This window comes from Cetorhinus maximus, chromosome 7, assembly GCF_964194155.1.
Source record: "Cetorhinus maximus chromosome 7, sCetMax3.hap1.1, whole genome shotgun sequence".
NCBI lineage: Eukaryota > Metazoa > Chordata > Chondrichthyes > Lamniformes > Cetorhinidae > Cetorhinus > Cetorhinus maximus.
In genome coordinates, this window is record NC_135885.1 from 60182576 (window position 1) to 60196315 (window position 13740).

Here is a 13740-nt window from a genome sequence, read left to right on the forward strand (position 1 = left end):
GAGACACAATCAGGATTCTAGCTAAAACTTTAATGAAGGCACTAAAGACTCACAAGACAACACGGCATATAAATGTAATGATGTTAGCATGAAATATTTATTCTTTGATTTTTGTTTAAATCCTTATTTTGTAAAATAGAAACTAACTTTACTGGAAAAAATTGCCGTGGAAATGTTTCAGAAGACTGTTAATAAATCTGCTCCACATTGGCGGCTGGTGGTGAGAGTGTGGATTGCACAATCACATATCACATTACTAGGAAAGTTCTATGAAAAAGTAATGAGGATATTATTGAATCAGGTCTTATTAATGAAAATACCATTAGGACTGCTCATTGAACTTTTGAATGGAAGGATGACTGATCATAGTGATTTTAATAATACTTAGGTGGACGATCTAATCAAAATGTAATTATTTTAAGGAATTTTTGGTGGACTTGCTGAAGTAATCATCTGTTTGGAAATATTTTTCAGGAATCCTCATTATGATGTCGTTGTGTGATAATGTCAATATCTACGAGTATATCCCTTCCATCAGATTGACTGACCTCTGTCACTACCATGAGCGATACTATGATGCTGCCTGTACCTTGGGTGCCTACCACCCTTTGCTATATGAGAAACTTCTGGTGCAACGCATGAACAAAGGAATGGAAGCAGATTTATATGCAAAAGGAAAGGTTATTGTGCCTGGCTTTTGTACCATGAAATGTTCTGGAGAATAATGAACTTTGTGCTGCAGAATGATTGCTGGTTAAGTAGTGCAAGACAGAACATGACAGATATGCTGAAACCTTTTTTAAAATACTTGAAATGACTAGATAGGACTAATTTCAGGGTAATATCAAGTTAATGAGCCATTTAAACTACAAAATAATCCTGTTCCATCACATTGAAGCTTTTGCATTTTGTACAAATGTATTGCAACACGCTATGCTTAAAGGTTACCATCTAAAGTTGTGAAATTTCAGATAAAGACCATAGACTTACAATGGATTCCCCTTTCCTCCCATGCCACTGTGAATAGATTGTTGTATGAATAGGGCCTGTATGGTTTTAAGTAAAAATGGCTGTTAGTTTTGCTATTACACAGGTTAGATGATAGTTTAAGAAATTGAAAGTCTTATTTAAGTTCAGTGGCAATTACCACCAGAACTTAAGTTTTGCATTGTGGGTTACGTTACAGTAAATTGCAATCCTTTTTCTCCAATACATGACTCCTCTAATCTATTATAATAAGACAGTTACATGTAATTTAGTAGTAAAATATGTGGCTGGGTTGTTTGTGCTTTATTCACATTTCTGCTCAGCTAGTAATAGCAGTTTGGATTTGATATTTTAAATGCATACATAGTGACCATTATAAAAAATCAAATCATATGCCAGTATAAATGTACAAATAAAAATAATATGCAGAGGGAAATTTAAATATTGCACCAGAAAAAGTCTGGAACTAATATTGATAAATTCTTAAAGGAGCATAGTTTTACTGAAATTTATTAGGCCAGATTAATTCCTCTAGAACTCTGCTGTTTTGAGTAATTTGGTGCATGTACTTAAATCTCCTCGTCACTCCTGAATGTCAACTTTTTAGTGTTACTGCGTTTCAATAAAATTTCCAGCACATCAAGCCAAAGTACCTTGCCAAACGCAACAGTGAGTTGGAGTTCTACATATCTCACCATGATGGGATGTCGTTCACGTCTATAATTCACCACTCAAGTTACCAACCTGTGTTGCTATGATGGGCTGGGGTAAAGTGAGGCTTGTGGGAGTCTAGTGGAGGGCAAAGACTTCAGCATAATGTGTAATAGGAAATTAGTGGGCCATTAACTCTGGCTTTCTCTCTAGTTCCCTAGGGGTCCCAAAGAGTGCTACTGTAGATGGCTCGGCAGACCTGAAGGAAGTTCTATAGGAAAAATTAAATACTTCACTAAACAAGTGAAGAAGGCATTCAGTAGAGCGCATACCTTCACCATACTGTGTTAACTCAACATTATTACAATTATGCAGCTCTCCCTTGGTGCTTTTCCCTCCCTGGTTGATGCTCGTGTAACTACAAAGCTGGAAAAATAAATATTTTTCTATTAAAAGTTTACATCTCATTGAGGAAGCTTCAGGCCAATCTACATACAACAACCTGCTCTGAAAACTCTGTTCACATTTTGACAGCTGTGACAAATTCCGCCACAGCAGCTGAGATAGTCCACAACTTTCTAAAATGACAACATTCTAAATAAAACAACCCACAACATTCTTAACAAAAGTCATTTTACCCTTCTTGGGTGATATGCTATCTGTGGATCAAGTTTTGTTAAAATCCATCCACTAGTTTTTGAGATATATTTACAGACTAACAGGAGCGAAAACGTTACCTCTATCTACCTTCAAAAGCAAAGGTAAAATGTTATAAAATGGGAGTAGTCATCCAAAAGCCAGAAGAAAATCCTTAAAGGAACCATTGATTACATTGTTTCAGAATTAAGGCCTAAATATTTAACAATCAATAATTTGGTCACACTGTACCATGACAAGAAAAATTATGCTATTCTAGTGAATGATGGGAAAGAGACACCTTTAGCACAACTTTAATATTTTTAAATTTAATTCATTCACTGGATGTGGGCATCGCTGGCAAAGGCCAGCATTTATTGCCCATCCCTAAATGCCCTTGAGAAGGTGGTGGGAGCTGCCTTCTTGAACCGCTGCAGTCCATGTGGTATAGGTACACCCACAGTGCTGTTAGAAAGAGAGTTTCAGGATTTTGACCTAGTGGCAGTGAAGGAATGGTGATATATTTCCAAGTCAAGATGGTGAGTGGTTTGGAGGGGAACTTGCAGGTGGCCTATGTTTCTGCTGCCCTTGTTCTTCTAGATAGTAGTGGTTGCAGGTTTGGAAGGTGCTGTCTAAGGAGCTTCGGTGAGTTCCTGTTGATGCCACAACCTGCTGCCACTGTGTGTCAGCGGTGGAGGGAGTGAATGTTTGTGGATGGGGTGCCAATCAAGCGGGCTGCTTTGTCCTGGACGATGTCAAGCTTCTTGAGTGTTGTTGGAGCTGCACTCATCCAGGCAACCTAATATTGTAAAATTAATATTTACTGGATGAATTAGTTACATATAGTGGCAGAAAGTATGTTTTTTTTGTGGCTACTTTCTCATTAGTGAATTAGAAAAGAAAATTGGGCACAATGTAAAATGGCTGCTGATTTGCTGAGAGCCTATTTCATGCTCCAGGCAAGACCAATTTCAACCCCTAAGAATTTGCTTTGAGATTAAATCTTGCTTAACAATATTTTTATGACAATTTACGTTATTTGGACATTATACCATCCTATGCTTTCCAAACATAGTGAATGGAACTTTCAGCTTTGGCTTGGGCATGAAAGGGGGGAGTGGCAAGATGAGGATCAGCCATCCATTATACCAGCCACCTGATCCGAATTTCTAATCTGTTCTCACCTGTTTTTTTTTACATCGCAGGCATAGTTCCAGCGTTATCCTTATAATGTGCATGCTCTTGTGTCACAACATACAGAATGTGCTGTAATTTTAGATTTTGCCCAGAAATTTCAGTTTATAAAAGGGGTGATATTTATGTCCTGGATGATGTGGAACCTGGTTTATCATTTGAAATCTGCTACAGAATCATACTTCTGAAAAACTATTCACTATAAGTTATTCGAAATAACTATGAGAAAGTTACAATGGAGATAGGCAATCTGGGGATACAGCCAGACGGATTCTGCAAACTCTGCTCAGATTAATCTGCAGTCCAACGGAAAAGACCAAAAATGGTAAGTTCAAAATGTGGGTTTTGTGGAGCTGGGAGTCTCTCTTCAGACTCCGCAAGAACAATGGGCTGAATTTTGCCAGTCCCCAGGTGGCAGGCTAGGAGTCAAGGGAGACCAGTAAAATAGCGGGGATTCTCATCAGGTCAGCTCTCTAATGCAGTCCAGCCACCAGGGCATTTTCCCAGCTGAGGGACCAGATGCAGAGAGGCTGTATGCTCCAAGGAGGCAGGCAGACTTAAAGGCCCTATGAGGACCATCAGGCATTTGTCAATGGCAGAGCCTCCCCCATCTTGTGGAGAGGTCACCAGATTAATGGAGCCAGCCTCCCTGCGCCAACCATCAGAACCAGATACTCCACAGCCCAAAGAGGGGGCAACGGGCAAGGAAGGAAGCCCCCGCTGCCCCAACAATCTCCCCAGAGGGGTTTCCTTTCTGACCCTCAGCCCCTGAATCTTTCATATTTTTTATTTTAGTTGCCTGTCTGAGGACCAAGGCCTCTCACCTGCCTCAACGCAGCCCACTCACCTGGTGGGGCTGCTGAGGCCTCAGAACTGCCAGCCCTCTGATTGGGTCAGCGGCATCAGGAGCCTATCTGCCATCCTTAATTGGACAGTGGGCTCACAGACAGCCAATTAGGAAGCCATCTACCATAAGGGTGCTGAGCCAGTCCCACTGGCCGCATGTGTGGGCTCAGGACCCGCTTTTCACCAACATCAGGGTCCCAAAATCTCCAGTAAAATTCAGGCCAATGTGTGTTGCTGCCATCTCTGTTGCCATCACACTCTCCATCCCTCAACCATACCCTCCACCTGACCTACCTTGTGCCAGCAAGTCAGATATTGTGCTGCTGCAGAGCTGGTGACCTGCAGTGGGATGCCAATTTGGTAACCGTAATCCATAAATGAGCCATGAGTACATCTCCAAACACTGCAAATAAAAACTAATTTGTATTCAACAAGCAAAAGTTAATTTTAATCTCGAGCAAGTTTCGGGCGTGCAGGGAGCGAGCCAACTACAAAATGTACCCATGCTGGCCTAAGTTCGAGGACTGTGTATTTTAATTCCTGACATACCATCAGTTAGCTGGCTGCTTAAAAAGCTGGTATCTGACCAATAGGCAGGAGAGAAAGCTCAAGCAGTTGGACACTACCAGCCCTCACTCATCATTGTTGGCTGTCCTTCGATTTGAGGATGACGTCTACCTAGGGCGGCAAGTTTCTGCCATGGCTCTTCATGTGATTGAACAGGCCAGTTCCTGACCTGCAGATCTTTGGGCACATGGGACAGGACATCCCAAGAGGTAGTGAGAATTGGGGTACAGGATTTGCTTCCTTTTCTTCTCTGCTGCTGCTCTGCTTCATCATTAATGTGTTGTGACTTGAAGCGTGATGCAGCTTGATGGACTAGTTGTCGCCATTCTCAACAATTGATAGCAAGTTTCCATGCTGCCAAACCTCAAGGAGAGCTTCAGAACATCTTTGAAGTATTTTCTTTGTCATCCCTGGAACATTGTCCTTTGGAGAGTTGAGAGCACAGGACCTGGCAGAGAACACAGTTTTTGGCCACATGGACACGGTGGTCAGTCCAACAAAGTTTATTTTTCAGGCGTTTTGCCTAAATGCTTGTGGTCCTGACTTCAAGAAGGACATCAGTGTTTGCTTGACAGTCCTCCCGCTGAATCTGAATGATGTGGCAGAGACATTGCTGATGGAATTTCTCTTGCGCACTTATGTGTCACTGATACACAGTCCAGTTCTTGCTGCAGTACAGTAGCATAGTGACAGCAACTGCTCTCTACACAAGGACTTTTGTTGTCTACAAAAGTCAGCCCTTACTAAGTGGCGGCTGACCAACATTGGGCCGGGTTTCAGGGGAGACTTGCGAATGGAAGAATGGGGGAGGCTTGTGATTCTCCTTCTGACCAGCTGCAGTCCTGTTTCAGCTGCCAGGAAAGCTGCAGTGATGTACCTGCTCAGGCTTTGTTAAAATACAATTAGGATCTTTTGGACATGGTACGGCATGGATTTACATAAATTCACAGGGATCACATTTGCCATAGATGGGCACCTCGTTTGCTTATAAAACCCAACAGGTTAAAATCGGCAATGCTGAGGATGCATCAAGTCCTGAATGTGCAAGGAACTCCTTCATTTTTCACTGTCCAGCTGCCCAATTTCCATCAGACAGGGAGAATCAATGTTGTTCCTTCTGGAGATGGGATATGTAGGTATTTGACATTCTTCGCATGCTCCTCTTGTTCAAGTTTACATTTTAATTTGAGAAGCTGTGTTATCAAGCTTATTATAAACAAAATTAAAACATACAGGATCACGCATGGAAGGGGAAGGAAGAGGATGGGGAGGCCTATTAGATTGGCTATTGACAACTTGAGAAAGTTCTTACTGGAATCATATTTTACAGTTGTCAATATTCTGATGTTCTAATGAAATACGAATGTAGTTTTAAAATTACAATGTACTTTCTAGATTGCTGTTTCCCCCATTTTATAACAGATTTTGCATTCTGTACACTCTGATTCCAAATATACAGCGGGTGAGGTTTGTAGGGATGACATTTAAAAAGTGCACAGGAATTCCCTGACATTTAAATCAGAGGCTTTTTCATAATAGAGGTTAATATTCCAATGTAAATGTGAAACACACAAAATGGCAAGAAAGTTTACAGAATTGACAGTGAATTTCATAAGCTGCATCTTGCTGTTCTGATTCTGGGTTGCATTAATGAAACAGCAATGGGCATCCTTCCAGCTGTGAGAAATGATGGGAATGCAGCCTCAGAACTTTGATGAGATCAGAAGAGATCATCATCTTTTACGGTTGACAAGCCAATTCTGGAAAGGCAAAGCCTGCCATAGGTGCTGCACATGAAGTTGTCCCTTCGAGGTGGTGCAAGATGCTGACACCTTGTTTGCAGGGCTGGCGACTGCTTTGGAGCTCCTGAAACTATGTCGTCGTGACAAGATCCTGCCCATAGCTGGTGTCGCTATTTGAATCTATAGTCAGCTGGAATTTCCCACTTTTTGTGATTGATGTTGAGGGCTTTCATGCCTCTTCTGACAGCATCCTGGAATTGGAGCTTAGGGTATCCTGCTGTTCCCCTGGCACAGGCTACCCCTCCTCCCACCCCCATTTAGCATATCCTTGGGAATATGGCCATTTTCTGTGAATAGTCCCAAGCCAGGAAAGCCTTCTTTGCTTAAGTATCACTAGCATGCTTGGCATGTTTGCCCTAGAAAGGGATTCTTCACTGGTGTAGACACTGGAGGTGGAGGTTATGAAGCCTTTTTTCTTGGTAGGCGTAAGTTATCTGGGCTTTGCTGACATGCAGCAATGTGCTGAGGAAACAGGTCTTGTAAATAAGGGTTAATAAAACAGTGTGATCCATTTTATTGGGAAACCTTGGATAAGAGCCAGTACCTAGAGTGCAGGTCATCGTCAAAGTTTAAAAGAGTAAGGCTATGCATCTCAACACTTTGATTTTAAAGGATTATAGATCATTGGAGGAAGGGAGAATGGAGGCAAAAAGGAATTATAAGACTTTGAGGCCCTCAAAGGATAGTTGCAGTAGGCGATCGAAAGAATCTTGACCTCAGCATGTCAAGGATGCCGGAAGGAGGAAGATAATGTAACATGCCTCTATTTGGAGGTTAGTAATCACAAAACAGGAAAATTTAAAACACAACAGTCCACAATGGTATTATAACCAAAGGAGTATTATTGTAAATTATCTTAATATAATAATTCCTTGACAATACTCCATTGCATCCAGTTTTATTTTTTGGTTAATTCTCAGAAATGACATTATAATTGCTGAAGAGTTGTTCTGTCAAATTATTAATCACTATTCACTGAAAGAAAAAATTATAAGGCCTGAAATTTGTGTCTACAGTGAACTTGAGAAATGATACTTTTAAGTCTGTCTAAAAATCCTTTTGATTCAATTTTTCAGATTGTATATGTGTTAACATATATTATGAAGATTTGTTCTTAATGATATGGCTGATATAGTTGAACTAAAAGCAATTCTTATACTTATACATATACTTTACTGTTTGACCCATAGAATGCTGTTTTTTTTTCTCACTGGGATAATATTTCCAAAGAGCCATTTGTGACTCATTGTTACTTTCAGATAACTCTTCCTTCATTTCAGTTACTATGTTCAGCAATGTATTCAAATTGATTTTTTTCTCTTGAATGAAATGTAAGCATAAAAATGGCCCCTGGCAATATTAGTGAACATAATCTATATTAAATCCTCCGTTGTGTACCTCATTTTAAATGGGTTAACAGTTCCACTAAATGAGCAACATAGGAATGTCCCATGAATTCAGTAAGCATTTCCTCACTAACAGTGTCAACAACAATATTCTGGTTGTGCAACTGTTATTAAAATATATTAAAGAAACTGCACCACCAGAAGTTTCCAGCTTGTAAACCAACTATTTGTTTATGAAGAAAGAAAGTTCAGGAATAAGAAAAATAGTACCATTGATTTTATCATACTGTATTTTAAGTACCATTTCAAAAGCATTACTTTCAAGAGGACTTGATCACACTATGAAACCCCTTAATTGCAAAATGAGAGGAGAATTGAATGTTAGTCTCTAATTAATATTTGAAACCTCTAATTTTCAAACTAGTAATTACAGATAATCTTTTTTTACCTGAGCACACCTGAAACCTTACAACATCAATTAAAATATAAAGTTTGAGATTCTTCCACTTAATGAACAATGCGCAAATGTTAACAAAATGTTATGAAATTTTTGTTGAGAAATGTCGACTGTTTAACATGGCCTGGAGCAGCCAGCTGTCTGGAGCTCCCACTCGAACCACAGGGGAGCTTCTTTAATATGGAGAAAGGGATGTGGAAGGGCTGAACTTTATTTTCAGTCTCATGAACATGCCAACAGCAAGTCTCCATATGCCTTGTGTCATGAGCCTTAGGGACAGTGTGATACCATACAGTCTTCCAGTATTAAAATTGTGACATTGATGATTATTATGGCCTGAATAATCTATTTTAAGAAAAACCCGTGGGTTAAAGAGTTGACTGTTACAACTCTGCAGCAGTACAGGGAGTGCACTTATAAAAATACTGGTCTTGAACTGAGAAAGAATATATCTTTGTTCAAGGACGTGTTTTTATGTGACTTTATCTGAAAGTCCATTTTTCTCATGCTCTGCTCAGCATGTAGTAACTTCTGAGTTTTTTTAATGATCCTATTACAGTTTTAAATATTTTGCATTGTAAATATTACAAATTACAGCCTGCACAAACCCACACCAGAGATCTCTTTTACATAATTGATGTGACAATTGTGTTTGGGTCTCAAATAGAATGACATTTTAAAACAAATTTGAAATTTTCACAAACTCTTAACTAATTTTTCAATTTGTTTTTCTGACTTATTATGAGCTTGCATTCCATGAAGCTAGCAATCAGCAAACTAGAAACATGTTTATCTATAAATGTTCATATTTATAGATTTTGCTTTTATATATTTTATATGTATACGTACTGAATAGAACTTGTTGTAAATAAACATTTTTATCTTTACCTATCTGCCTGTTGAAAATATTTATTTTAATAGCTGAAGATTAGTGCAATCGATGTGGAATGGTCAGGGCTTAGTGAAACAGTAAAAGACAAACAGACTCTGAGCAGAACACATTGACCACAGGGGGAATGAGGGAACAGAATGTATGTGAAGTTCAGCGCTGGTCTTTACTACAACATTTACACAAGGATTTTGCAGTGGTAGTGATATAAAAACTCAGATTTTGCCATCATTATTCCACTGAAACTGATGACGACTTCTGTGGATGGGTTTTACCAGGGGCGGGGTGGTGGGGGAGGACGAATAACCTGCCCCCGCTGACCCAAACGGTTGGCATCTCACCGACCAGAAATCAGGCTGCCCTGCAGAGGCGGAAATGAGGCCCTTAAGTGGCAGCTAATTGTTGACTTATGGGCATCAATAGGCCTAAGGCTAGGCACCCTACCTGGGCGACCAGACATCCCGGTTTTGCCGGGACGATCCCAGTTTTTCACTATAGTCCTGATGTCCTGTCAGTTTTCTCCGGATTACCCAAATCACCATATTTTTTGGCTCTCCTGAGCCCCCTCCACTTTAGCCCGCCCCTCCCATTCCATTTACTGTTGGCAAACCCAAACAAACCCCTCTTGGCTGCACTGTGGGAATCGCAATGCCGCCTACTCACCAACCGCTAAGCGGCTACACTGGGATGCTTCCACATGCGCAAAAATCATTCGGAGCTAGTCCTGGGGTGAATTTTTTTCCCAAAATTCGATGGCCTAATTGGGCATTTAATCAGAAGGCTCCGATTGGCCAATCAGAGATTCCATGCAGGAGCCTAGCGGAAGAGGGTAAGGGAGGCCAGTGTGGGAGGTCAGCGGGGAAGAATGGGAGAGGACAGCGGGGGAGAGCCAAAGGCCAATGGCAGAGTTGGGAGGCCACCAGGGAAGAGCAAGGGAGGCTAGCAGTGGGGAGTAAGCGGGAGGTAATCGGGGGAGAGCCAGGGAGAGCTGGAGGTGAGCAGGGGAGAGTGGGAGTCCAGCAGGGAAGAACTGGAGGCCAGCAGCGGAGAGCTGGAGACGAGCCAGGGAGGTCAGTGGGGAATGGGAGGCCATCTGGGGCCAAGTCAGGATGATGTATGACTGGAAGGGGAACTTGCAGGTGGTGTGTTCCCATGCATCTGCTGCCTTATCCTTCTAGGTGGTAGAGATCGTGGGTTTGAAAGGTGCTGTCAAACGAGGTAAGTTGCTACAGTGCACCTTGTGGATGGTACACGCTGCTGTCACTGTGCATTAGTAGTGGAGGGAGTGAATGTTTAAGGTGGTGAATGGGGTGCCAATCAAACGAGCTTCTTTGTCCTGGGTGGTGTCAAGTTTCTTGAATGTTGTGGGAGCTACACTCATCCAGGCAAGCGGGAAGTATTTCATCACACTCCTGAGTATGCCGTACAGATGATGAATGGGGTTTAGGGAATAAGGAGGTGAGTTAATTTCTGCAGAATTCCCAGCCTCTGACCTGCTCTTATTGCTACAGTATTTACATGGCTCATCCAGTTCAGTTTCTGTTCAATGGTAACCCCCAAGATGTTGATAATGGGGGATTCGCCAATGCTAATGCCATTGAATGTCAAGGGGAGATGGTTAGATTCTCTCTTGTTGAAGATGGTCATTGCCTGGCACTTGTGTAGCATGAATGTTACTTGCCACTTATCAGCCCAAGCCTGAAAATTGTTCAAGTCTTCAGTATGGTATCTGAGGAGTTGTGAGTAATGCTGAACATTGTGCAATCATCTGCGACCATCCCCACTTCTGACTTTATGATTGAGGGAAGGTCATTGATGAAGCAGCTGAAATGGTTGAGCCTAGGACACTGCCCCGAGGAACTCCTACAGGGATGTCCTAGGGCTGAGATGATTGATCTCCAAAAACCACAACCATCTTCCTGTGTGCTAGGTATGATTCCAACCAGTGGAGGGTTTTCCCTTGATTCTCATTAACTTCAGTTTTGTCAGGGTACCTTGATGCCACACTCAGTCAAATGCTGCCTTGCTATCAAAGGCAGTCAATCTCACCTCACCTCTGGTGTTCAGTTCTTTTGTCCATGTTTGGACCAAGGCTGTAATAAGGCCAGGAGCTGGGAGGCCAAAACAAAAACAGAATTACCTGGAAAAACTCAACAGGTCTGGCAGCATCGGCGGAGAAGAAAAGAGTTGACGTTTCGAGTCCTCATGACCCTTCAACAGAACTAAGTAAAAATAGGAGAGGGGTGTAATTTAAGCTGGTTTAAGGTGGGGGGGGAGAGAAGTTGGGGGGGGGTGTGGTTGTAGGGACAAGCAAGCAGTGATAGGAGCAGATAATCAAAAGATGTTACAGATAAAGGAACAAAGAGGTGTTGAAGGTGGTGATATTATCTAAGAGAATGTGCTAATTAAGAATGGATGGCAGAACACTCAAGGTACAGCTCTAGTGGGGGTGGGGTGGAAAGACTGACAGGGCATTACAGGTATAGATTTAAAAATAATGGAAATAGGTGGGAAAAGAAAAATCTATATAAATTATTGGAAAAAACAAAAGGGATGGGGAAGAAACGGAAAGGGGGTGGGTATGGACAAGGGAGTTCATGATCTAAAGTTGTTGAATTCAATATTCAGTCCTGAAGGCTGTAAAGTGCCTAGTCGGAAGATGAGGTGCTGTTCCTCCAGTTTGCGTTGGGCTTCACTGAAACAATGCAGAGCTGGGAGGCCCTGGCACAACCCAAACTGAGTGTCAGTGAGCAGGTTATTGCTGTTTGAGTGCTGCTTGATAGCACAGTCGACAACCCCTTCCATCAGTTTGCTGATGGTGGAGAGTAGAATGATGGGGCGGGTTGGATTTATGGACAGAACATACCTGGGCAATTTACACATTGTCGGGTAAATCCCTGTAGCTCTACTGGAAGAGCTTGGCCAGGAACGCAGCTTGTTCTAGAGTACAGTTTGCAGTATTGTTGCCAGAATGTTGTCAGGGCCCATAGCCTTTGCATACGAACGTATGAACAAACGATATAGGAGCAGAAGTAGGCCATTCGGCCCCTCGAGCTTGCTCCGCCATTCAATAAGGTCATGGCTGATCTGTTTGTGTTTCGGATACCACATTCCCATCTACCCCTGATAACCTTTGATCCCCTTGCCTAACAAGGATCTATCTGCCTCTTCCTTAAAAATATTCAATGACCCCCGCCTCCACTGCCTTCTGAGGCAGAGTGTTCCAAACTCGCACAACCCTCTGAGAGAAAAAATTCTCCTCATCTCTGTACTAAAAGGGTGACTCCTAGGGGCAGAATTTTACGTTCCATGGGTGGGCGCATGCCCAACCCAAACGGGCATAAAATCACATGAGATAACAATGGCAAGCGCCCCGATGTCATCGTGCCTCACGCAATATTTCAGCTGGCGGGCGCGTGTGGCAGTCGGAAATTAAGTGGGCAATTAAGCTCAGTAATGGTGCAATTGTAAGCAACTTTTCGTGGTCCTTACGGTTGGTGGATTGGCCAATCAGCCGGGCGGCCTTTACATTTTTGATGGAACCTCATCCAAGGGCGGGATGAAATCTCTGTTAGGATATAAAATAAAAAGAAATATCTGGGGACAGCGTTTTTATGAGGTCTGCTTTCAGGCACTTGTTTGTGCTGCATAGACAATTTTTGTAGCATTTTTGTGCTTTCTTTTCTTATCTGGAGGTCTGCAGTTCCCTGAGGCATCCGTCTACCTTCAGGGAGCTCAGTGGAAATGCTCGCATCGGTGACGTCGGCACCCGCTGTGATGTCGGCGCCCACCCTCTTCCCGCCCCCACCGGCAGTGCTGAGCCTTTCTCAAAGCGTGTTTCACGCTGGCCGGCTGTTAATTGGCCAGCCGGTGAGAAATCGCGGTCAGGGGCCGATCACGGTCGGGGGACAATTTCCAGTCCGCTCCCTGGCCTGCGGATCACGCGCGCCTGACGAGCACAAAATGCAGGCCCTAATTTTAAAACAGTGCCCCCCTAGTTCCGGACTCACCTAAAAAGGGAAACATCCTTTCCGTGTCCACCTTGTCAAGACCGTTCAAGATCTTATATAGTTCAATCAAACCACACCTCACTCTTCTAAACTCCAGTAGAAACAAGCCCAGTTTGTCTAACCTTTCCTCATAAGACAACCTGCCCATTCCAGGTATCAGTCTAGAAAACCTCCTCCGAACCATCTCCAATGCATTTACATCATTCCTCAAATACGGAGACAAAAACTGCGCACAATATTCGAGATGTGGGCCGGGATTTTCTGGCCCCATCGCGGGCGGGACCCGCTTTGGGTGAGGCGGTGCCCCAGCCAGAAGCCCATTGACTTGTGGCGGGACCAGAAGATCCCGGCAGCG

At 42.7% G+C, this 13740-nt stretch overlaps 1 protein-coding gene across 1 annotated transcript in view; it reads left to right on the top strand.

The window, feature by feature from the left end:
* Window positions 1-9370, top strand: part of st6gal2a (ST6 beta-galactosamide alpha-2,6-sialyltranferase 2a) — a 78523-nt gene extending 69153 nt beyond the window's left edge. The window contains exon 5 of the mRNA XM_078545574.1: window positions 475-9370. Coding sequence (XP_078401700.1) covers window positions 475-725 — 251 coding nt within the window. The 3' untranslated portion in view covers window positions 726-9370. The remainder of the gene's footprint in view (window positions 1-474) is intronic.
* The last annotated feature ends 4370 nt before the right edge of the window (window positions 9371-13740 follow it).